A 23,840-nucleotide genomic window follows, 5' to 3' on the forward strand; every position below is an offset into this window, starting at 1 on the left:
ATAAAGCAAAAAGCAAACCCTGAGAGAGCTTGTTTGCCTAAGACAAACATCTTGCCTGATGTTCCTGCTCCCTGAAGCTGATCTGCTGCCAGATCAGATGAAAAACCTGCCTTATTTGAGTGCATTACTTTGCACTGGTTCTCATTCCCACATGAAGGAACATCCAAGGCAGTATCTTGCTCTGATGCCGCACAGCCAAAGCCTCCCCTTTGGGAAAGGAGAAAGATAGAATCCATCCTCTCCACTCCCCTCATTTGTATTTAACTGTCATACTGATTATTTTGTAAACACCAGCTCATACATTAGTTATATGGCATTTTAACAGGTCACAAGTATTCACCCCACCCCACATACCTGCTAATGAAATATTTGCACAATATTAGGCTCTTAGTACTTCCAGGTGCTTATTTCTTGGTTTTGGGCCAGAAAGCCTACATTCATGGAAGCACACAGTGAGACTTACCCTCACATACAGACTGGGTTTACCTTTAGCTCTCAATGTGTGCTTAAGTACATTTCTTGGCACAGGTCAGAATGCTCTGCCCCTCACAGATAAATCCCAGGCCACACCTGCTGAAAATACAGCTCTCTCTTTTCATTTTCTCTTGGAAAGCAGAGCTTGTGATCTGAAGAAACTGCATGGTAGCACCCACACTGGACAGTCCAAGCCCATGAAGTGCTCTGTGTTAAGTGTCTACTTTCATTTCCCAGGAAGACTGTTTATTACATTGCATTTCTTTGCCTTACTTCTGTATGCTGAAGAAATGCATTGGAGGGATTTGGCTGTATGACACCTAAAAGATTATTAAAATAAAGTTTTTAGGTTTATTTGAGACTTCCTTTCTTCAAGTTATTAACTTTGTATTACATGCTAAGTTTCACTCTGTATGAACAGACATGCTGTTTTGACTTCAGCTCAGTGAGGTGCAGTAAATGCCACCCCTCTGAGGCTCACCTCTGCCCACCTAACCAAACCACCACCCTTCAGACTTGCCAGTATCAAGCTGCATCTCTGCATCTACAACTTCTCCCTAAAATATGTCAGTCCAAATAAGTAAGGTTTAAAAAAATATCTGCACCACTGAAGAGCATAAAGCTCACAGCCTTGGATTTTTATGGAGTTGGATAAAGGAACGCTTCACATGCAGTTATCTCAGTATACCTGAGGGGGCAATAACATCTTGCAGGGAAGCTCATAACAAGCTGCTAGGAGCAGGAACTTGTTAACCTAGTTCACCTGTGGTCAGAGAAGTATGTCTGACTACAGCAGATGATTTTATGTTTCAGTGGTACATAGCCTGACAGAAGCACAAAGTGCTAAAAGTACAGTTGTGATGCTATGGTACAGTTACTGAAAATATCCATTGTCTTGACATTCTTCGTACACAGCTGGAATCTGATCCTTACATCTTGTAACTGCTCTCTTATTTTATAGATTATTTCCTTTGTTTAGAGCTGTGAAAGCTGGGGTTTTGTGTGTGTGTGTGTAGGGAAATGGGTACAGCAGCAAGGTCCTTGAGATTAAAAAGAAACCCTAAAAGAGAAGAGCTAGTTTATGCATTTTTAATAGAACGACCAGAAACTGTCAAGCAGAACAAGTGAGTGGTTTCCCTCTAATACTTTATTGATCAGTTGACTATTTACTTGTCATGTGGAAAGTCTTAGTTCAAATGTCCTGACCAAGACCAGAGAGGAGTGTGGACCGCTGTGATCCACTTCACAGGAGGATGCCCTACCACAAGATGCCGTTACAAGAGATCTTGGGTAGGCTTCTTACAATTCCCCTCTCATTGACTGAAATTGTTCCAGTCAATACGTAAGTGCTTTGCAAACAGAAAACTTTTCAACTAGGGAAGTTGAGCTACATAAAGTAACTAGTACATTTATATCAGATGCTGGACACCTGAAGGCAGTGAAGAACACTTCATGCCAAATCTCTGCTCTCAATCAGGTAGGAAAAGGATCTAAATCTTGAATTATCAGCATACTGGCAAATATTCTGTCTTTTGGACAACTAGCCAATAGTCCAGTTACTGTATTTCCTGTGATTTGCAACAAGTACAGCTGTCTGATTGTGAATCCGTGACAAAAATGTTTAAATTGTTTACACTGAAATATCTGGGATTTATTCTTCATCTTTAACCTTCTTGGCGCTGTTCACTGTATTCAACCAAAAGTTATGAATAGTTTATATTAACCAGAAAATGCTGCTTTGGTTATTCTACACTCACAGAAATCCACCATTTCCATGCCCTACTTCTAAAGCCCACTCTATTTCCAAAGAAAGACGCCTTTAAACATAAATAATTCAATAATGAAGGTCAAAAGCAGTTTTCTTGATATGAAAAATCCTAATGAATGGCATCCATTCTATACAACAATAGGCATTATACTTGGAAAGAAACTGCTTGCAATAGCAGGTTCTTCCACTTTATAAACACTCCATTTTGAGTGAAAGGACTGATTTTTGCACTCTTTATACTTTGAATCAGAGCAACAGGTATTATGCTCATGTTTCTGAAATGCTTAGAACAAAATATTCCAACTTTGCACTATTTCTGACGCATTTCCATACACATATTTCTGTTTTGTACTTGGACCCCCCTTTTCCCTTCTCCCTTTCCATCTTCACATCTTCCTTTGTCTTTTCTGTTTCCTAAGACTATCAGTCACTCCTCACTTATTAACAGAAGTAGATCAGGAAAGATTCTGCTCCCCCCCCAGGTTAAAACCCTGTCACTTACAAGGTAGATAGCAAAGATGACACTCCTTTCAAAGATGTGATAATGTAGCAGGAATTTAACATTTTGAGCAGATTGAATGACATTAGCTTACCAGAGATGTGCGAGCTATCGCTTGCACAACTGCACTGAAGACTTTCTGGGGCAGACGGAGGAGCGTGGTTCCACTGTCTACTATCGCTTTATCAGCATTGTACTAGGGAGGGTGAAAAAATTAAAGAAGTTACACACTGTAGCTATGTAATGCAGATTCCACTGTTTCATAACAATGACAAAGCTGTTCCTTTTTGATAGCTGTCTTCCCAAAGCCACATGTCATATCTGTCAGCAGCTCTCTCTACTTGACAGCTTGAATTCAAATGAAGTTTAGAGCAAAAGCAGGATACGGTCAGCCTAGACACAAGACTGAGTTTATCTGCACCACTCGGGAAATTACTGTGTGTTACCACAGCTAGCACAAATAGCCAAACCACTGTAAAAAGAAGTAAACCCCAGCCCCTGTCAGAGCTGTGAGCTAATCTGCTTTACTTCCCACATGCTTTGGGGCAGAAGTACTCTCATGGTCAGTACAGACAGATGCTAAGTATGCTGATGTAGCTTACAAGTATGTCCAAGCCCTGAATCAAGGTCTCTGCTAGAATGGAAACAACTCACTCTATTTTAAACACAGTGCAGCGACTTACTTTTAATGGCTGGTACATCTAATTCAAGAATACTTGGGGAGCATTATACCTCACTACAAGTCACACTTGGTACTGGCTCAAGAGTACAAATGACAAGTGCCAGACCTTTCTCTCTTGACTGCTGAAAACCACTAAAACACGGAAAAACCCCCATGTATAAAATCCCCTTGAAATTTCAATCTGGCTGCCTCAAAATTGGCACTAAAACCCCATAGCAAACATTTCATTACTAAAACCCAAACCCTCAGATGAGGATATTTCAGCCAATTTCAGATACATCAAGCAAAGAATAAACATTTTAAAAGGTATATATTTTTTTCATGAACTCCTTAAAAACTATGATTAACTGGGGGAGGAGGGGAAGCAAGTAGCAGTGACAGCTGTTTGAATTAACTACTTTTGTTGCTAGCTTAGGCAGTAAGATCAATAGAACTGAACAGTGACATATTTATGGCATAATCATAAGACAGAGAATAATATACAGCATAGGCTTTTTAGGAAGAGGTTAAAGAGCAAGCAAATTTAAAATACTTTGGTTTAGATGTTATCAAGTCATACAGAATAGCTTTAGCACAGTGATGAAAATAAAACCCACCAAACAAAAAAGTAACTAACTTAGAAAGAGCTGCTATAGGCTGCCAAGCAGAGCTGAAAGAAAAGCAAACAGGAAACCATTTAGAATAAACAGAAATGCTTCTAAAGAGTGGAGAGAAGTATCAAGGCACTGTGGAGTCCAGTTTAACAGATTGGTACCACAAATACGCAATTGCCACTGTCCTAGAAACCCATCCCTGGAAAAAAAGTAGGTATAAGGCCCAGCCAAGAGGGTCACCACTAATATAAACCCATGCAAAGTGCCTGGAGTAGCACGATTGCTCGGATATGGACTGAGCACCTGGATTTTTGTGCTGTGTACAGCATACTTGCAGCAGGCAGCAACTTGCCTTCTTAGTCTTCCTGGTTAATGTTTAACAGTGCACTCTGTGCAGCCTGCACTGCTGGCAGCTCAGTACTTCTCTCAGCCCTGCCTGGTCTGTAAGGCTCAAGGCCACATCTGCAGTGTAATACTGGACAGATTCCCAGCATTGAAGCGAGGGGACTACTTTTCCCTGGCAAGGAAAGGAAGAAGTCTCTGATGACGGTTAAAAGAAATGTTCCATTTCCTAGAAAACAACTAACAGGAGAGAGGGCATACAGTTCATCATCCTATACAGTGAATTATGCATCCTCTGCAAGCCCCTAACTAGCCAAACTTTAATTATACTAGCTCTAATTTACTGTTCTTCCTCTAAATTTTTACAGGAAGACCTCCTTTGATCAAGAAAGGAATGATGCTTCTGTACCGGTGATTAGCATACTGTGCTAATACAAACAATGTGAAAGCAAACCTTGGCTTAGAAAAGAGCAACAATAACAGGAAATTTTTGTAACACCCCTAGATTTTTAGGCAAGTTGTTTTCTGGAAACAGCATGTATTAAACCATTAGTACAAGGGCTCCTCTTCAAAAACATATTGTCTCTTTTGTAAGGTAAGAAAGAAAAGCAAACATAAACATTTATGTTAGAGGACCAGTGGTTTTGCTTTCCTTTATAGAGGCATTTAAATAGACCTTGTTTTGCTTATTAAGTTGAAAGACAGTATGACTCATTTTAAATATTTTATATGGCAATATGAGTTTTGTACTTTGTATGGAAATAGTTATGCACACATAAGGTTTTTATCATTAATTTATATGAATTATAAAAACTTTAGAATTATGATGTCCCAGTGATTTCCAACTAAGAGAACAAGCACAAGATAAAATTAAGATGTTTAATGAAAACAGGACATGAAAATCATAGAACTAAAATCAGAGCATGAATAGCAATGAGCAACAGTAGGAAACAAATAAAACACACACATACGCACATATCCTTCAGAAAAAAAAAGAAAAAGAAACAGCTTTGGAATAAAAATTGCAACAACACAGTCTCATTAGGCTGATCCAGAGATAGCAGAACGTTATTCCTAATAAAAACAGAAAACATGTCCTTCAGGAATAATACCTGGCAAGGCTGAAGCGATAAAAAGTGGATTACAAAAATAAAAAAAAAGGAGGCATAGAATGAGATCCTTTGGGAAGTGTCCCAGGTTGACACCTGTCCACTGCCACCGTGAATTACATGCTTATACCTCTACAGGAGTCAATCCAAAAATCTTTCCTTTTCTTTATTTGACCAGAATTGCTTTAAAACCCTTCGGCTTATTTTGCTGTGTAACAGAAAACCATACATGGTAGCTGTTTAAGTCTGTTGTCTCCCGGAATTAATGCACCATCTTCAGTGTTAAGACACATCTGTTAACAACTGAAACTAGCCAAGAGGCTGAGCCCTTCCAAGCCACAGCAGCCTTATTTTCAGTGGACTGTTCACTTAACAACTGTACCCTAGTTCTTAGTTTACTAATACCACTAACGGCTTTAAAGTCCGCTTTGAAGCCATTTTAGCATGCTTGATGTACACCCTTCATTTCACATGGCTTATTCATTTCTTTTCAAAGTTACCATGTAGCCTTAATTCTCAGAGGAGACTGCAATACACACCTGCTTGCAAAGTCAAAACTGATCAATTAAGTGTTTTTCTTAGACAGAAACACGTAACTGCAAATACCTCTCTACAGTCCAGTTCAAGGTTCTGTCCTCCAACCTCCAGTTTGAGAATTTCAACCTGGTAATACCACTCCTCTTTGATCGGTGTGTACCAAATATCTCCCTTGTACAGACTTGGTTCAATTCCACCCAGAACCTGAGGGAAAGGAGGAAGGAATTCCCATGCTTTAAAATCCTGGATGTTTAGATTTGGAGTAAGCACCCAAAAAAAGCAGAATATTTAACTGTGATACACAGGGCATCAAAATTTTAACTTGGCACCATTTGTAAGGATTTTACTGGCAAATTCTTTGTCAATAATAAACCAGTATGAAACATCTAGACATTACATAGATTGTGCTTCAAAAAGAATTCCTACATTGGGCCAAATTACCAGCATTCATCTACAAGCTAACACTGATCCTATTATGAAAGTTCCATTGTGTGAAATTGAAACAGTATCTTCAGTGGTTTAATCTAGCCAATGTATAAAAATGGGACAGAATATTAAACTTGCACATCATAAATACACTTTATCAGATCAGAAAAACCTTAATATTGTTCAAGAACACTTCATTTTTCTTACACACAGCCAAAATGGAATATGACCATCCTATCACTGCTGTCACTGTTAGCTTCCATCAAAATGTACACTGAAGCTGACTGGAAGCATACCAGACCATCAGACTTTGAACTGAACTAATGTATGCCAGTTCTCTCTTGGGCTTCATCTATCTCATGTTTGTTAACATTTACTGTGTATGGATTCATTACAAAATAACTATTTGTGATCAACTCATGTGCTGATATGCTTTTTTCAGCATAATTTGGGAACAGTCATTCAAATCTCTATTCCAGATAAAAAATGGCCAATTCTCAGTCCTACTAAAACTGATGGAAAGACTTTCCAGAATCACAGTAAGTAGAAAATCTGGTCTTCAGACTTTTTGCTTTAACATGTTGTCTACAAAAATGGAAAAGAGCCTTGTTTCCTCTCCCCCTTTTCACATCATGTAAAAAAAGTACTGCAGCATTTTGGTAAGACTGAACAAACTGAGCAGCTGAGTAAGGGACTACTCAGTTTGAGAAAGGTAGCAGAATCTGCCCTGAGGAAACACTGTAACATTTATATTTTTCTTTGTTAAGATTTACCTTGAAATGCAGAAGTTTACTCAAGCTTGAAAAGTAAGTAAGAATGGAGAATGAAAATTGACACTTGAGTTTTGCTTAAATGCTTAACTTTTCCTTAAAAAAATCTAAAGTATTTCACGTTTAAAAACTAAATTTGGAAGTAGGATAGTCATAGAAAAGAGGGAGAGAGATTAACGAAGAAACATCTTCCCTCTCAGATTGACAGATACCCACAAGACTACCTCCGTTGGTACCACTCCCAGAAACAGGTAATCCAGCACCACACATCTGCAAGGAGAAAATGTTGGGGATCTTTGCCTGCCTCACAAGAGAATCAAAGAATGTCTCCACAGAACTTGAAGGCTTGAAGGTGTTGAAAAACAAAACAGAAAAGAATTGGAGAATTATTAATTAAAAAATTTCTTTGCAGAAAAAAGCAAATCATTCAAACAAGACAACTTTTCTCAAGTAAACTGAATTTCTGACAACCAGGTGATGAAAATTCAAGAAATAACAAGTGATTAAAACCCCAACATCTGTCATTTTTCTGTTTCTGTTGCTTTTAAAAACATTTTTACTCTTGACCACTGTCATAGAAATCTCTGACACACGTGAGTATTTTTCAATTGCAGTTTTCAAACTCACATACTAGTTTCAGTTTCAGGCAGAAACTCTCACTGATGCTTTCTGTTTGGAAAAGGCTTTGGGTTATTAGAACAGTCAAATGTAGCTTGCCCTTCACACATTTCCACAGTTAAAGGACAGAATTTTAAAGTGTGGATTTTCAATTTTTAAGCATAGTTTAATTCTAATGAACTTTGAATTTAATGGCCCTTTCTTCCTCTTCTTTCTTTTAAAGAACTTTATACCCAAGCACACTCACTTCAGTTGATAACTGGCCAATAGGTTCTTTCCTACATTTCATGTCATGCTTTCCTTTGCAGTTACTAGAGCACTGCAGTTTCATTATAATTTTGACTTTCATGTAGGTACATCTCATGATAGGCAGAGATCCTGGCTAGCTTGAGAGGTGTCAAATGCTTTTACTGCAAAAAGGACAGAGCAGCCTCAGAAGCCAACAATACTTAAGTCTTTGGAAGAAGGGAAAAATAAATGCCCTGAATGCACTATTTATCCAAACCTGAGTCTGAGAAGCAGCTCTTCTTTGTCTGTATGTTGACAGTGTATGACAGCAATATGGCATAAGTCAACACCATGATTACATACCTCTTGAATAAAGCATTTTAATTTCATAGTTGGTGGGCAGTATTGAATTATTTATTCTAATTTAGTATATCTCAGTTAGTGAATTTCTCAGAGAGCTATGCATGGGTTGAAAACTATGACAACATAGTATTCCAATCAGATTTTCAGTTTTAGATTACAAGGTAATAAATGTTAAGACTTCTACCTGAGAACAGGATGTGCTTGGTTCTACATTTATGAAAACACCATAAATAATATTTGCTCTGAAATTATCCGTATATATGCCTTCCATCTCAACTTTTACTTGGTGAATGGAGAATGCCTAAGAAAGAACTGCCAAGTGCTCTGCCAAGTAAGTTCATCAGTCCATTGACAGGTCTTGAGGGAGGTCATCAGAGCCTTAATATACACCCTTCAAACACATGCCAGCAGCCATTACTCCCATAGTCTGGTACTAAAAGCTCTGTAAAAACTTGTTCATTCCACGGGACCTGAAATCGGAGCCTTCATTACCACAAAAGCCATAATCCTCACATAGGACTGCAGTACCATCATTTCCCAATTTATTCTTTCTGGAACAAACACAAAAGATCCATACAAAAGAGTGGCTGGAAGGGAGGAGTCTAATGCTGACAGATCATCTGCTCAATTTATTTTAATAGCTAGATTTCTGTTTATTGTCATTGTGAAAGACAATAGCTGGGGAAAGGATAATTTACCTTGGCTAAGGCATCGTAGGCAAGACCAAGAATCCCGTGCCATTTAACGCCTGGCAAGAAAAAGTTCTCCGATTCAAGAATGGTAGCAATGTTGATGGTGTAGCTGCCATAGATTCCTTTTGGGATAGTAATGACATCTGTACCAAGCACTCCAGTCCAGCTTCCTTGACTGTACTTGACTGTGACATCAATCCCTTGAGATTTGTAAGTACTTGACCTTTAAAAGGAAAAGATACACTTATGCACAAGCTGTTCGTTTATAATGCAAGAGAGTATATTCAATCTCAATTTTTTCCCAGAGAGGAGAAAAAAAATTAAGTCTGCAAAGTCAATCACGTATACCCACAGAAGAAGGGGTACGCATTGTACAAGCAGTAAAAAGGAGAAAGAAAAAATCTTGAAGCCCTCATTCTGAAGCTATCGATGACTCAAATCTTCACAATGTGTGTCTTTTTCTTTTCTTTATTGTTGTTGTTTTTTTTTTTAAATCTAAGGTATTATGCTACCTAATCCAACATGGTATTATTATGCTACCCTATGCAATATGTCCCTGACTCAGACTGGTCCATCACAAGAGGAACAATACTCTTTAATTGGAGACGGAATGTATTAAGTGGTGCTAGGAAATTAAAAGTTTCTGAATTCAAATCTAAAATTGAAGTGCCAAGCTAACTGAACAGCTGTAGACTAATACCTCATTAATATTATTAAAAAATCAATTTTGGATAAATTGGAATATTATTGTGAGTATCAGCAGTAAGACACAGGTTTTCTATATCTGCAGTTTGGCCTATCTATCAGGAAGTATGTAGACTTGGATATTATTAACAAATAATTTACTGACTTGGAGCAGGAAAGGAAGAGTTCCTTCCAGACCAGGGCAAAGGAGCAGTTAAGTATGGGAAGCAAAGAAAGGAAAAGAATCCTGTTGGGAAGGCTTAACAAAAACATTAGGAAAAAACCTCAATAGATATGTCATTTAAAAATACTGTAGTATAAATATAGTAATCTTCTTCCACCTACAACACTGCTCAAGAGCTACAGGTGTTCTAGATCCCTCACAATTTAGTTTGGTCCCATTCCTCAGCCTACAGCTTCCCTTTCTGAAGAGATGGATGACCATTCTCGGTTCATCTGGACAGACTTTTAACTTGACAACTTTTTTTTAAGTAAATTTAAAAAAAGGGAAAGGCAAGTGTAAAATAATTTCATAGCACCACCTTTACATGTTTGTAAACCAACAGAAACTGCAGGTGGTTCATCAAGTGTGGGCATTTTTATCAACCCAGCTTTATCTAACAGCGGCTCTGACAGAAACAGCCGAATTAAGTGTCTTCAGAGGCCCCTGTATCTGAGCTCACCAGAGTGAAAGTGGTGTGATTTTGTCTATTATGGGGAACAATCTTTAGATGGCAATGCAGACACCCCCCATCCATTCAAGCATACACTTAATCTTGAGGCACAATTTGCTATATGGCCCATGCAACTGATCCTCCTATTAGCTAAGGGAGGGAGGGAGTAGTAAGAGGCCAGGATATACCCTAAGCAGTTTTTGATGCTCCTGACATCTAACCCTTCAAGGGTCTTCAGGGCTCAGTCGTTTGTAAATTCCAAGACACCAGAAATACATGAAATAATAGGCCCCACTGATCACATTTCAAAAAACACAAATTCCAGAGATACTGTTACTACCAGGCTGAGGAAGTTGGGGCTGTTCAGACTGGAAAAGAGAAGGTGGAGACCTCCTAGCAGCCTTCCAGTATCTGAAGGGGGCCTATAGGGATGCTGGAGAGGGACTCTTCATTAGAGACTGTAGTGACAAGACGAGGGGTAACGGGTTCAAACTTAAACAGGGGAAGTTTAGATTGGATATAAAAAGGAAATTCTTTCCTGTTAGGGTGGTGAGGCACTGGAATGGGTTGCCCAGGGAGGTTGTGAATGCTCCATCCGTGGCAGTGTTCAAGGCCAGGTTGGACGAGGCCTTGGGTGATATGATTTAGCGTAAGGTGTCTCTGCCCACGGCAGGGGGGTTGGAACTAGATGATCTTAAGGTCCTTTCCAGCCCTTATGATTCTATGATTCTACCTGTATGTGGTCATCTAATGCTGTTTTACTTGTCTGTGTAAATCTGCATTTGTCTGACACTTAGACGAAGGTACATCTCTGCTCAGGCAGGGCCTTCAGAACACCACTGTGCTACTGGCTGTAGATTTGATAAATCAAAATGAAGTCTGAATAATTAGTGACATGAAAAAAGGGGGGAAGGGGCAGGAAAAAGAAGGGGAAATACAGGGTTCTTCATGTAGAAAAGTGTCTGGCTGTGCAACAGAAGAGGAAACACCTGAAATAAAAGAGAAAATTGAGAGCTGGGAGAACAAAGCAAAGAGAATCTGCAAATACAGACACTGCATGACTAGCAACAGTAGCAACACATAGCTCTTCTTCTGTAAATTGTAACAGCATGGTGGATTGAGCTGTGGACCAGGACACAGAACCACTGGGTTTCTTTTCTAACACGGCTGCTGAACTTTCAGGTGGAAAGGCAGGACAAGTCGCTTCCTCAGGTCCTGTGCCTCAGCTTTCCCACCTTAGAAATGGGTATGAGGATACTCATCTCATTTGTAAAGCACACAAATGCTATATTGATGAGAAGGCGTTATTACTTCCTTCAAAGAGCAAAATTCCTAATGTGAGAAGGTATATCACATAATCCTTGTGTCAGTAGATTACATTCTGTTCCGCAAAACCACTTCCTACTCCATCGTCTGGATTGTAATCAGCACATAGTTTTCCACCTCACTGACATAAAAGAAGGAAATTCCTTTAGAGGTCAAACCTAAAGACTTGTTCTAATTCACGGGACAAGTGTTTTAAAACAAACACTCAGGACAAAAAATTCCAAACGACACGTTTTGGCTGTAATAAAAAAATAAGAAATTCAACTCCTCCAGCAGGATAGAGGGTATCTTAGCCAGAGGCAAAGAAAAAGGCCTCCTAGTTTACGATGCTGTAGTGACACTACTCCCTTCTCCATGTTCTGCCTGGTAACTCTCTTCTCTTAGCAGTTTACAGCAGCTTCAAAGGCAGTTACCAAGATGACATAGCCAAACCTTTCTCTGCAGTGCCAGACAATAGCACGAGGGGCAACGCATGACTTACATTGTGAGGTTCAGATTGGATAACAGGAAATACTTCCTCCAAAGGACAGCGTGGCACAACACTGAAGTGCTCTGCCCAGAAAGATCACAGATTCTTCACCCTTAAATATTTACAGGACGTGGCTGTACTCTGCTGTGGCTGACCTGATCTGCCTCATTTGGGATTTGTACTAGCTACCCTACAGAGGTTTCCTGCAAACAACATTTTTGAAACATCTGATTTCTGGGGGGCAGGACCCTTCCCAGATGACATTTATTTGAATCTATTTAAAGTATTTAAAATGGGAGAAGCATGGAGTAGCCAGGTTCAAACATGTTAATGGCTGCACTTTATTCTGAGCACACTGCAGTACTTCATCAACCCAACCCAAACCAAACCAGAAATTGCTACTGCAATTGCTTTGAACTGTTATGACTTGAGTTTGAATCATTTTACAAAGCACCCTTTAACTCTTCAGGGCCTAAATTTCAAGGTTGCAATATTAACTTTACAGTAAAGTTCTCAAAACACAGTGTACACTGAGAACACTTGATAAGAGACTGCAACCTTCAAGCAATTTCACAACCTTTCCCAACACATAACCTCTGCTGTTGTCGCTGTTTCTAACAGTTTACAGTTCTTTTGAGAGAGGCCTGGCCCTCCCAGACAAAATAACACCATTTAAGAGAAAAGGGAGAATGAATGCTTGTGGGTTTAATTCCTTGCAATTAAGTTTCCTCTAGCCACTACCTATGAAAGGCGATAGCTGGCATGTAGAACTCTGCAGTAGTGCAGAAACTGCTTTCTAGTAAAAATTCTGTACTTTCCAGTGCTGTGTCATATCAGAGTGAAATGTGAAATATCTCCATTAACACCAGAGTATGTGGCAGCAGGTAATGCTATTCTAGGAAGCAGCACAGAAATACTGGCTTTCCCTCCATTACTAGTGTATCTCATTGGGAAAGAAAAAAGTGCAAAACCTTATGTTAAAATACACAAAGAGGTAAGGAGAATGGTGATACTTTCCAGCCTCTCAGTTCTCAAAAGTATTTTTATCATCTGTATGCTTCAGCTAAAGATAGAAACTGTGTTTTGCAGAAGTTTACCTGAAATAATTGAAACTAAACAAGGGCAGAAAGGAAGGAAGAAAGAAGGGAGAGTGATTCAGACAAAGCTGTGCTTGGCTGTGACTAATATCAGCTCATGCTAAACACAGCAAATTCAGTGCATAACAAGCACCAAAACCACCAAGTTGTATCTTGTAAGTTACCAGTTTTGACTAATCTTGGTCTTGGATGAAATGTCAACTGACAGATACAATTACTGTGTTTTAATTTTTGGGGTGTTTTAAACAAAGAGAAAGCATATTTAAACTTTCAATTCCTCCCAAGACTATTTGGATAAGAAATTTGCTGAAATTGATATGATTTTTGCAAACTATTTTTACCCTGTTATCTTCTTCCTTTTTCTCCAGCTCTAATCAGCTCTACACTCAGAGCTCAGTTGTTTGGTTATCAGTGGGTCTGTTCATGGGGGGCCTGACTCTGCATCAGGCAAGGCCAATCTTCCCATTCAGGCTACAGACATCCCACTCTCACGGGATGTCACAGGAGCCCCCAAAACTGCGGCATTACATGGAGGAGCCAGGATCTAAGAGACATCCTAACCCCTCATTGCATGCAGAACAGGTACTTACAGCTCGGTATTGAAGTAGGAGGTGACATCAGGATCAGGTACGCCTGCTACAGCAAAATTACTGCTCCCAGTGTCAACCAGAATATTTAACTGCCAAAACAGAAGATAAGGTGGTTTTCATATTCAACTAAACAAACAAAAAACCAACCAAACAAAATCATTAGTTTTTATCTAAACTACCTTTAGCTTTAAAATTATGACGAAAGTTGCCCTGAAAATAAATACAAAGTGTCGTTTTTAGGAAAGATAGGCTGCTGCAGCCCCTTCAAAACAGCTGATCATGCTCAAATGCTTTAAAATAGTCTTGTTCCTAGAAGAGGAATAACTCACTAAGCCCATATTTGCACAGCAGATAAATTCACAACCATCTCCAATTTCTTTTTGGCCCAGCCCATGTGTCTCAGCAATCTGGCTCTTCTGGGACACAGGCTGAATTGAGTACTGTTTCAAGCACTGTTTGCCTTAGAGTTTATGAGGTTTCAAGGTAGGGGCAGAATGCTAGTCTGAGCAGAAATAAGCAGCAACACAAAGCATGGGAATGATGCCCACTTCATCCTCAGCAGCAGCAACCTACTACAGCCTTCACTGCCTGTAAATAGGAGGATGGCAGATTTATAAACGCTGTGAAAAGCATTGATTGAAAGTGTTTTCAGTCTTAGAGCAGGCCACTTGTTTGGTTAAGTGGGATGACAACTTAGGCCAAAAAATGGCCTAGCAAAACCACACAGACAAAACAAGATACCTCCTTTCCCCATTTGGCTCAGGTAACCAGGATGGTTCTCCACAGCTGCATGACAGCACAAGGTAACAGCACAGGAGCGAGTGGTCAGATGCAGGATCACTTCTTTCAGTGAGACCCTGAACTACATTAAATGTAGTGTCACTAAATGATAATTTATGTCAATCAGAGTCTATACTGATACCAAAAGCAGTGGTTACACTTTTTCCCTTTTCTTGGCTGGATGCTTCCCAGGGCTTCTTGGCATGAACATTTGTGCCCATGGAGCTGTGAAGCAATCAAATCTGGTTCCTCACCTACAGCTACCAAAAAAAAAAAAAAAAAAAGCAATCTGCTCTATCAGCTACTTGAGAAGAGATGGTAGGAACAGATACTGAGATACCAGAAAGGGTGACTGCCTCCTTTGGTGGCAGTATGGTCTCAGACTGGCTTAAAACGATTGTGAAATTATGCCCTAGGCAGTAAGGGACACCTGTTCCCCAGGATTTAAGAATATTCTTGTAAGAAGGAGTAAGGCATGAGGACTGGGTTGCCTGGGGTTTAAAGCCAGCTCAAACAAGCCACTTCGTTAGTCTTCATCAATCCTTAAGATGTGAGTTAGCTAGGGATCTAGCACTGAAAATGGATATGGGAAGGGTAAGAGAGAATGATAAGGGAAATGAATTTAGTTTTGACAAAGGAAGTTGAGCTGAGCTCAGAAAGGACAAAGGATGATCAAGCATTTGGAGAAGATAGGCTGAATTCTTTTTAATAAGTTTAAGACCAAGCATAAACAAAAAAAGGGTATGAGTCGGTGTTAAAAAACACTTGGTTTGCTCATGGAGGGAGAGGAAGAAGATGGTTAGTCTTGTTTTACCTAGTTAATACAGTATGAGAAGCTCTTGAATTAAAGTATGAACAGAAAAACAACTAGTAAGTAATCTGTGGCACTCTCTTCTGAACTGCATGCACACTGTCATAGGTATTCCAACCATGCAAAGATTTAAAGACTAAACAGAAACAAACTCACAACCTTAGTCAAGTGCTTCACTGCATCCCAGATTTTACATTAAGCTGAGACAATACATTAAAATTTATTTTGCAACCATGTGAGGTAGACATGGATGTTTAAAGACAACAGGACAACTACAGGTTCACCTGGCTCCAGGATCTGAGGCTTTAAAAGAAAATAAGAACCTCTGAGGCATGGCTTACAGTAAAATCCAAAGTTTGCTACATACTTTATTTTGATGATATCAAAAGCCTAACATTTTTTCAACTACCTAATGAAGTAAGAACTATTCATTTCCCCTCCCCTCTGGGATAGAAATCATATTAAAAATAAATAACAAAGAGCAGCTACGATGTGTGCATCTATCAGGACCAACAAAAGTTGCCTCAGAGGGGTGCTGCAGGGCTTAAATTAATTAGTCTTTCTGAGGCTTGAGTAATGGGCACTATACATCAGCTGCATAAATACATGTAGGTGTTGCCTTAGCTTCAGTAATATGCATGACACCATACACGGGGGAGGACTTGGAAAAAACTCACAAACAAAAACCAAAACCAAACCCCAAGCAACCCCCCAGTCACTAAATATGACATACATTAAAGATATTTTACCCCCACACCTTAAATACAATGTTATCATCACAGAATTCACAAATAAGTGAAGAAAAGGGCAATTTTACTACCCACAGTATGAAGCAAATCAACATTTCCAAAAGAAAATAGATTTCCCCCACAGAAAAAAAAGAAAAAAAAGAAAAGAAAACACAAAGCTGGCTAACCATGAGAGTGCCAGCCCACTCGGACACAGCAGCATTCACATGACAGATTGCTATTGAGGCTGACATTCTCTATCTGCATGTTTGCATAATGAGATGCAGGCAGCCAGGGCAGACACTGATTTATTGTAATCTTCACAATAGCACCAGTGATTAGCAGCTCATTTTGGGGTGGGTATAACTTACTGAGTTCTCTTTCTCTCCTGGCTATTTTCTTTAGTGCCTTCACATGTCACTAAGAATCACTTTCATGCTGTCACCTTTGGAGCCTACTTTGTTCCATACTGCCTGCTGGAGGTTTAATAGTGCTATTGGGAGAATTTAAGGCCAGCTCTGGTGAGTCACAAGGTAGCAACCAAAGGTGCTATAGTCTAGGGCTTCCCATCCTGCCCCATCTCCAGAGGTCAGCACTGCCCTCTCCCAAAAGATGAGGCCAAATACACTGCATGCTTGCTCCCCAGATGCTGAATTTCACCACCCAACTTACTATTGAAAACCGAAATCAGTGGCACCTCAACTTGATTTACTGAGCTATGCGCCATGACAGCTGCAGAGTGTGGTCATACCTCTCTGTGTCTCTACCTTTCTACCACAGGAACAGAAGACCCTGATGCTAAGGCAGAGCCAACAGCGGTGGTAGCATCCTCTCCAGCTGCCTTCTTGTGAAGGCCCAGAGATGGTGAAATCAGAGCTTTGCAGGCAGGCAGAGAACATTCTTTGTGTTTATTACAGGCATGGGCTTATTACAAATGAATCACTTCCTGTCACTGAGAGCTGGTTATTTAGTGCTCACCCTGTTTTGCCAGTGATCGTCAGATGAAGCCAGATTTTGCAAAAGCTGAGGTCTGAGAGACACCACTGAATGAGGCTATGAAGGAAAAAACTGCCCAACGACTGCTGACTGATCATGTGCCCAGCATTAAAAACAGTGAAAAACTACTTTCCTTTTGCTTTTGGAGAGATAGAAAGAAGGCTTTAGGGTTTTTTTTTTATTGTGGTTTCCAAGTTCAATTTCCGACCTATACAGCAGAAAGCAGATAGCAAACACAAAAGGCCATTTTTTCCCCCCTGAACATCACCTTTATCACAGCCATGGGACATAAAATCTGCACCTAGTATCATACCTGGAGATTATTTTGCTGGATGCATTTCCTATATGGTAACAGTGTTGTTATTGTTAATAAGAGGTTAATAAAGATCCCTTGCTATAGAATAAGCAAGATTGTAACATCCGCTTCTGCCATGACAAACTTAAAGAGGAAATCTGACACTATCTATATGCCATTAGGCTGTGCTTATAAAAAGAAACAAATCCACACCTGTTTACTGAAAGTCACCAACACTGAAAGCAGAAGCCTTCTTAGGCCATGCATTTTATATTTTTTCTACTCCAAAGGGGTAGACACACTGAAAAAAAAACCCGGTTGCAGTGATTTATTTCAACTGGTAGCCAAACACATTGCCAATACTTCAAGAATCACTCAAACTTTCCAGTCCTTGATTTAGTGCCAACATCAAATAGCACTTAATGTATGCTATCCTGACTCAATAATTTAACTTACCATGGTATCTTTAATATTTCTAAGCTTTCCATGGCCAAATATTGTTATATTTTGCTACCAGGAAAAAAAAAAACCAAAACAAAAAACCCCTATTGATCTGTCATCTTTCTTTCGTTCAGCAAAACTTTGTCTGTCTGCGGTTCAGGCACCTGCTCTACCTGTTACAGCAAGTGACATCAACATGATGTCATCAACACTCAGCACTATCTATGCTTCATTTAACTGCCTGGTAAACAGCAATTTGCAGTTACCCCACCAGGCATTCAGAAAGTAACTCCTTTCACATTTTCAAGGAAAAGTGATTAAATATAGCAATCATCCCATTTCTATCGAATAGAGGTTGCTAGCATCCTCCATGTAGGGACAGCCTGGCCTCTGTCCTGATCTACGCCCTACTCAGACTTCCTATCCGTTACTTGTTTTAGTTTGATTGTGACGCTTTGGTAACTTTCAGAAAAATGTACAAAACAAAACTCATGGCTACAAGTGCATAATGCATTTGTTTGAAGTACCTGTCTGCATGAGAAGGCATGCAGAGCCTTTTCCAGGTCTGGAATCCTAGGGCTTCCATGCAACCCTGTCACACTGTTGCTGTTGATGTGATTCCCACACTGAGCTAATGATAATCTTCATCCCCTTTAAAAAACTGGCCCATGGAAAAAAAAAAATCCAGTGTAGTTTTTTTTTCGAGTTAACAGGTCTGGTCCTCTTAGGTCAAGAAATAAAGTTTCACCACTGGACAGAAAAAAAATCAGACTGCAAAAAAGTATTTGGGTCTTCAGCCCCGCTTCAGCTGAAGCATGGGGGGAGGAATAAGGTTTTCACAGATAGAGACATAAATATAATAATCAATCTCACTCAGCCTTATGTTTACTCCGGGGTTCAGTCAAAATCTTAATGATAAGCAATTGATAGCTTCTACAGCACAAGCCAGTAGACCGAAGAAGCTAGCTCTGTAAGAATTCATGATGAAAACTACAAGCAATCATGCCTTCTCTGGGATTTTAACTCGACCCAAGGGCACCCCACTCTTTTCCTTCCTCTCCTGTCCCCAGTAAAGAAAGTGACCGTTGTGCACTAGTAGCATTCATATGCCATTCAAAATCATGTCCTGCTGTGCTTTCATGATTTCTCCCATTCACAGACTTAAAATAGGGTTTATAGTCCTACTCTGCTTGCTGGAGTATGCCACACAGTGAACTATCACATAGTAAAAATATTTGTCCTGTCCACATGTGGAGACTATAAATAGGAAGCATCCCATTACTGGCTCATGAGCTGTTACCACGTATCATGATATACTGACTTAGTGGAAGTCCACCCCATCTAACAACCCCTGAACCTGTAACATCTCTTAACTCCCTCTCTTTCCTATTTTGTCAGACACATAATAAGCCCTACAGAAAATAATTTGCTAGGCAGTGTTTAAAAAGGGTGCAAAGAAGTGCTACATTTCATGTTAGGGATTAGCTGCTAGAAATCATTTAGGTAACAGCTCTTCTTTTTCAAGCTGGTTAATAGATAGGAAAATTAGTTGCCAATTTAAATACTGCCTCATTTAACACAACAATTCCTAATTACATTATCAGCCCATCTGGCAAGAATTGCTTACAACCATCACATGAAAAAGAAAACATACTAGCAAGTATATGCTGTGTTTGCCCACAGTTATTATGTGTTATTATTGGCACAGATTGTCAGTCAGGTTGTTTCAGCAATTTGTTTCTACAAATTAGTGATATTACAATATACAGTGGCTTTTTAAGCATAGACGTACTGTACACCTTTTTTCCTGTGTTACTTGGAATTAGCATTTACAGGCTAATTTCTAATGAACAGATTCAGAAGTCTATGCTTTAATATAGATTATTCATCTGTTTCTCTTAAGATACAGAAATAAAACTGAATTAAAAGATGAATTAGAGGAATCTTTGGGAGTGCTTCTAGATGTAGAGGCCTGCAAACTTAGACATAAACTGAAAAAGCTCCCACAACACCACATTTCTGCTTGCAGAATAATACATAATTTGCTGAACAGGTAAGACAAAAAAGGGTAAAAAAAAAGTCTGGTACACTGCCCCTGAACACTGGGACAGTGACAGGACTCTCCTGTATTTCACTGCTCCTAAGCAGTCCCTGGACTGGAGCAGCCAAGTTCTCATTGCTTTGCAGTACTTCACAGAATGGTTGAGGTTGGAGGGGACCTCTAGAGGTCATCTGGTCAAATCCCCTGCTCAAACAGGGCCACCCAGAGCCAGCGTGCCCAGGACCATGCCCAGACAGCTCGTGAGCATCTCCAAGGATAGAGACTCCACAACCTCCTTGGGCAACATGTGCCAGTGCTTCGTCACCCTCACAGTAAAAAAGTGGTTTTCCTTATGTTTAGAGGGAACCTCCTGTGTTTCAGTTTATTCCCATTGCCTCTGGTTCTGCCACTGGGTACCTGTGAAAAGAGCTTGGCTCTGTTCTCTTAGCACCCTCCCCTCAGGTATTTATGTACACAAATGAGATATCCCCCCAAGACTTCTGTTTTCCAGGCTGATCAGTCCCAACTCTCTCAGCCTTTCCTCATAGGAGAGATGCTCCAATCCCTTAAATGTCTTCTTGTCCCTTCACTGCATTTTCCAGCATATCCGTGTCTCTCTTGGACTGGGGAGCCCAGAGCTGGACACAGCACTCCAGGTGTGGCCTCAGCCGTGCCAAGTAGAGCAATCCAGAAAACAACTCAGCTTTTTGGCTGAAAACTGCATGGCCATGACGGTGGAGAAACACCCCACCCAGAGCCAAATGATTCTCTGCAGCTTGGATGGTATCATACTTCATCTTTGAGGAGGAAGGGGCCCACATGTTACACTGAGGAGAAGTATTTCCTGTGGTGCTCCGAGGGAGGTCACCTTGCCAGAGAAAACATACCTATCTGCTACTACCTCCAAAAACATCCTCCTGTAGTCATAAGAAGGGTTTAACCAAGATAAGAGAGGTGGTGTGAGAAAGAAAAATGGAAGAGATCAATGACTTTTTAATGCTGTTTGTTTAGCAGGTGGTGCCCACGTTTCACTGCAACATCAGACTGGGGACACAGAGGAATGTGATTTATGGCAGCATAAAAACTTGGCCAAACCAGAAGGTCAAGTCTATCAAAGATAATTCCTGCTTTCGCAACAGCTGAAGTTTGTCACAGAAACCGTGGTGTGTTGGCTATGGAGTAAACAGAACAAGTGGCGAATGGAGGCTCTTCAGGGCAGTAGCAGATCAAGCCCACCAGAGCACGTTTGGCATTCGCTGTCGTTTCCCTCAGCACATTCCCAACTGGTGTCAGAACCTGGGATTTGACCCCATATCTATCCTACCTTTATATTCACTCTCTCTCCCAGCCACCTAAACCACTCAGCTACCCCTGGACAGTCTCACACCTGCAGTGGGCCCAGCAGAAGACTGAGAGTCTTTTGCCCTCAATCTTTTAATGATCTGCACTATTAGACTGGGAAGAATACTGTTTTTTTGTTCTCTCTCTGAAAAGCAATAATCTCTTTCTTTGCCAGAAGATTACAAAGCACTATCTGGATTAGCCAATCTATCCGTGCTTAAGAGCTCTGCGTGCTTCTGTAGTTGAGACTTGTATTAAAATACAAATGCTGAAGTGACTGATTGCTCTGAAGGATAAACTTGCTAAAGTAAATTGTGAGTTGAAATATGAGCATCTGACTCTGGGACTGATGAATAGTCATTTTGAAGAGAAATATTACAGGAAGTGCTTTATATATATTATCATTTTGACAATAAGGGAAGGCTATAATGGCTTAAAGACAAAAAAAATAGTCACCCAATCAATCCTGGTAACAAACCAAAATACCTATTCTTCATTTCTGTGCTTTCCTTTCTGCCAATGCCTTTGGTTCCTTAAACATTAGCATTCTTTCTGCACATGCCGTCTCATGTGGTATCTTATTTTTCAGGCTGAAATTTATTTGCTGTGTCTAGATTTATCATACAGCACATCCATCCTATTCATGCTATATGAACATGTTTTGCTGTTGAACATGAGCTATTACTTGCTTATCTCAGAACTGTGTGAATTGTAGCAATTTCATCTCATTGCCTTTTAGAAAAGATTAACCTTTTTTCCCCCCCTTTTTTTTTCTTTTTCCCTGACACAAGTCCCTCTCCCATATCAGACCCTATAGCTGACAAAAAACTAAGTGGGTGAAGCAACCCTCTAGTTCACAGCTGAAGCCATGCCTTGCTCAAGGCTTTAAGGAAAATCTGGACTAGAACAAGCACAGTAACAACAATGATGTAGAAGTCTATAAAAATCTCACCTGTAAATAACCATTGAAAGCCTTGAACTGGCTTGAGACAACTGAGGAAAACTGATAAACAGATGTTTGGTTGTCACAGAGACCCCCTGGGAGCCACATCTTTCTGAAAAAAAAAGGGCTTGTATATGAGCCAGCTGGTATCTTCACCAGCCTTTCTCAGTGTAGCCAGCACTGCATGTTAACATCAAGTACACTTTTAGTTCTTACTAAGAGCAGTAAGGCACCCAAATGTTCACAAATTTGAGTGAGGAAAATCTATACATTTTCTGTATTTATACTGAACACGTTCTTGAATTGAACGATTAATGAGTGCCTCAATGAACGGAAGATTGAAAAAAACCCCACAAACACACCATGAAATTCAAGAATGAATGCAAGACATCAGTTATTTGCACTTAAGTACACACAGAGCTCTTGTTAAATCTAAAAACAAGTTTTCACCTGTTAGTAGGTGTATAGGAATTAAATTCATCAATTTTCTGATAATTACAGTACAGCACTGATGAGACAGTGAGACTAAGCTGAATGCCACTGGGACTAACTCTCATGTCTAACTGCAAGACTCATGAGGAATCAGTGCCCACGCAGCCTTAGTTTCGAGACAGGCTATGTCTAAGCATTGTGCCACATCTAAATTAGTATGCATCTCATCCAGAGATCACCCCTTTGTCCCCAGAGAACATGGCAGCCAGAAGTATTTTGGCTATTTATTTACTAACTCAACAGCTATAAAGAAACTGAAGAAATGCCTGCATTACACCTCTACCACCAGCCTGATTCTTGGAGAAACACTCATAAATGCCATCACTGATTTCGTAGTCGCTGTCTCAACCTAAACCTCTCTCTCACTCTTAAGTCACCAAGCATAGCCACCACAGAGCAAATCTGCTGGGCACTGCTCAGCAGGATTTTAAACTCTTTGGAGCAATGGCCACACACATCTGATGACTACTAGTCCACAGTGCTATGGGTGCTGTAGCAGGACCTAAGGGAAGGGATAGCTTCTAGCTCCATAGAAAACACGAAAATGGCCAAGGTGGGTGAAGGGCTGCTCAAGTGTATTTCACAATACAGGGGCACAGACGTCACTGGCCAAGTCAAAAGGGTTTAGCTGTCCCCAGAGAGCTCCCTCAAGCAAACCTCTATACACTTGTACCCTTGCACTTAACCACAGCCTGTCTAGCTTCATTCCTGAAGAAAACCACTGTTAAATTATTTCACTTGACCTGAAGCTAAACTTTCTCTGTAAAAAAGGACAACCATCCCACTGAAAAACAACAAACCATCCACCTCAAGTGTTTTAGGCTAAATGTCTGCTACATCTATTATGTTTACCAGCACTACTTAGGCCATGATACTTCTACAAAAATAGTCTTATGTCAATCTATTTTAGAGTTGTGTTCTCTTTTAGGGAAATGAAAAGGAGAAAGAGACTTCTGCTAATACACTGCCTTTCAGAATGCGATATCCAAGGAGGGCTTTTTGCTTTGTTTTGCTTAGTTGTTTTTTTTGTT

At 40.1% G+C, this 23,840-nt stretch overlaps 1 protein-coding gene across 2 annotated transcripts in view; it reads right to left on the bottom strand.

Moving 5' to 3' along the window:
* Nucleotides 1-23,840, bottom strand: part of BACE2 (beta-secretase 2) — a 47,572-nt gene that overhangs the window by 11,302 nt on the left and 12,430 nt on the right. For both annotated transcript variants that reach the window (XM_061453538.1, XM_061453537.1), the window contains exons 2-6: nucleotides 13,942-14,030; nucleotides 9,108-9,324; nucleotides 7,417-7,545; nucleotides 6,074-6,208; nucleotides 2,836-2,937 (exon numbers count right to left, since the gene is read on the bottom strand). In XM_061453538.1, coding sequence (XP_061309522.1) covers nucleotides 2,836-2,937; nucleotides 6,074-6,208; nucleotides 7,417-7,545; nucleotides 9,108-9,324; nucleotides 13,942-14,030 — 672 coding nt within the window. The remainder of the gene's footprint in view (nucleotides 1-2,835; nucleotides 2,938-6,073; nucleotides 6,209-7,416; nucleotides 7,546-9,107; nucleotides 9,325-13,941; nucleotides 14,031-23,840) is intronic.

The sequence above is a fragment of the Pezoporus flaviventris genome, unplaced genomic scaffold (assembly GCF_033815535.1).
Source record: "Pezoporus flaviventris isolate CSIRO_AGI_PZ_B2104156 unplaced genomic scaffold, CSIRO_AGI_Pfla_v1 ptg000015l, whole genome shotgun sequence".
Taxonomy (NCBI): domain Eukaryota; kingdom Metazoa; phylum Chordata; class Aves; order Psittaciformes; family Psittacidae; genus Pezoporus; species Pezoporus flaviventris.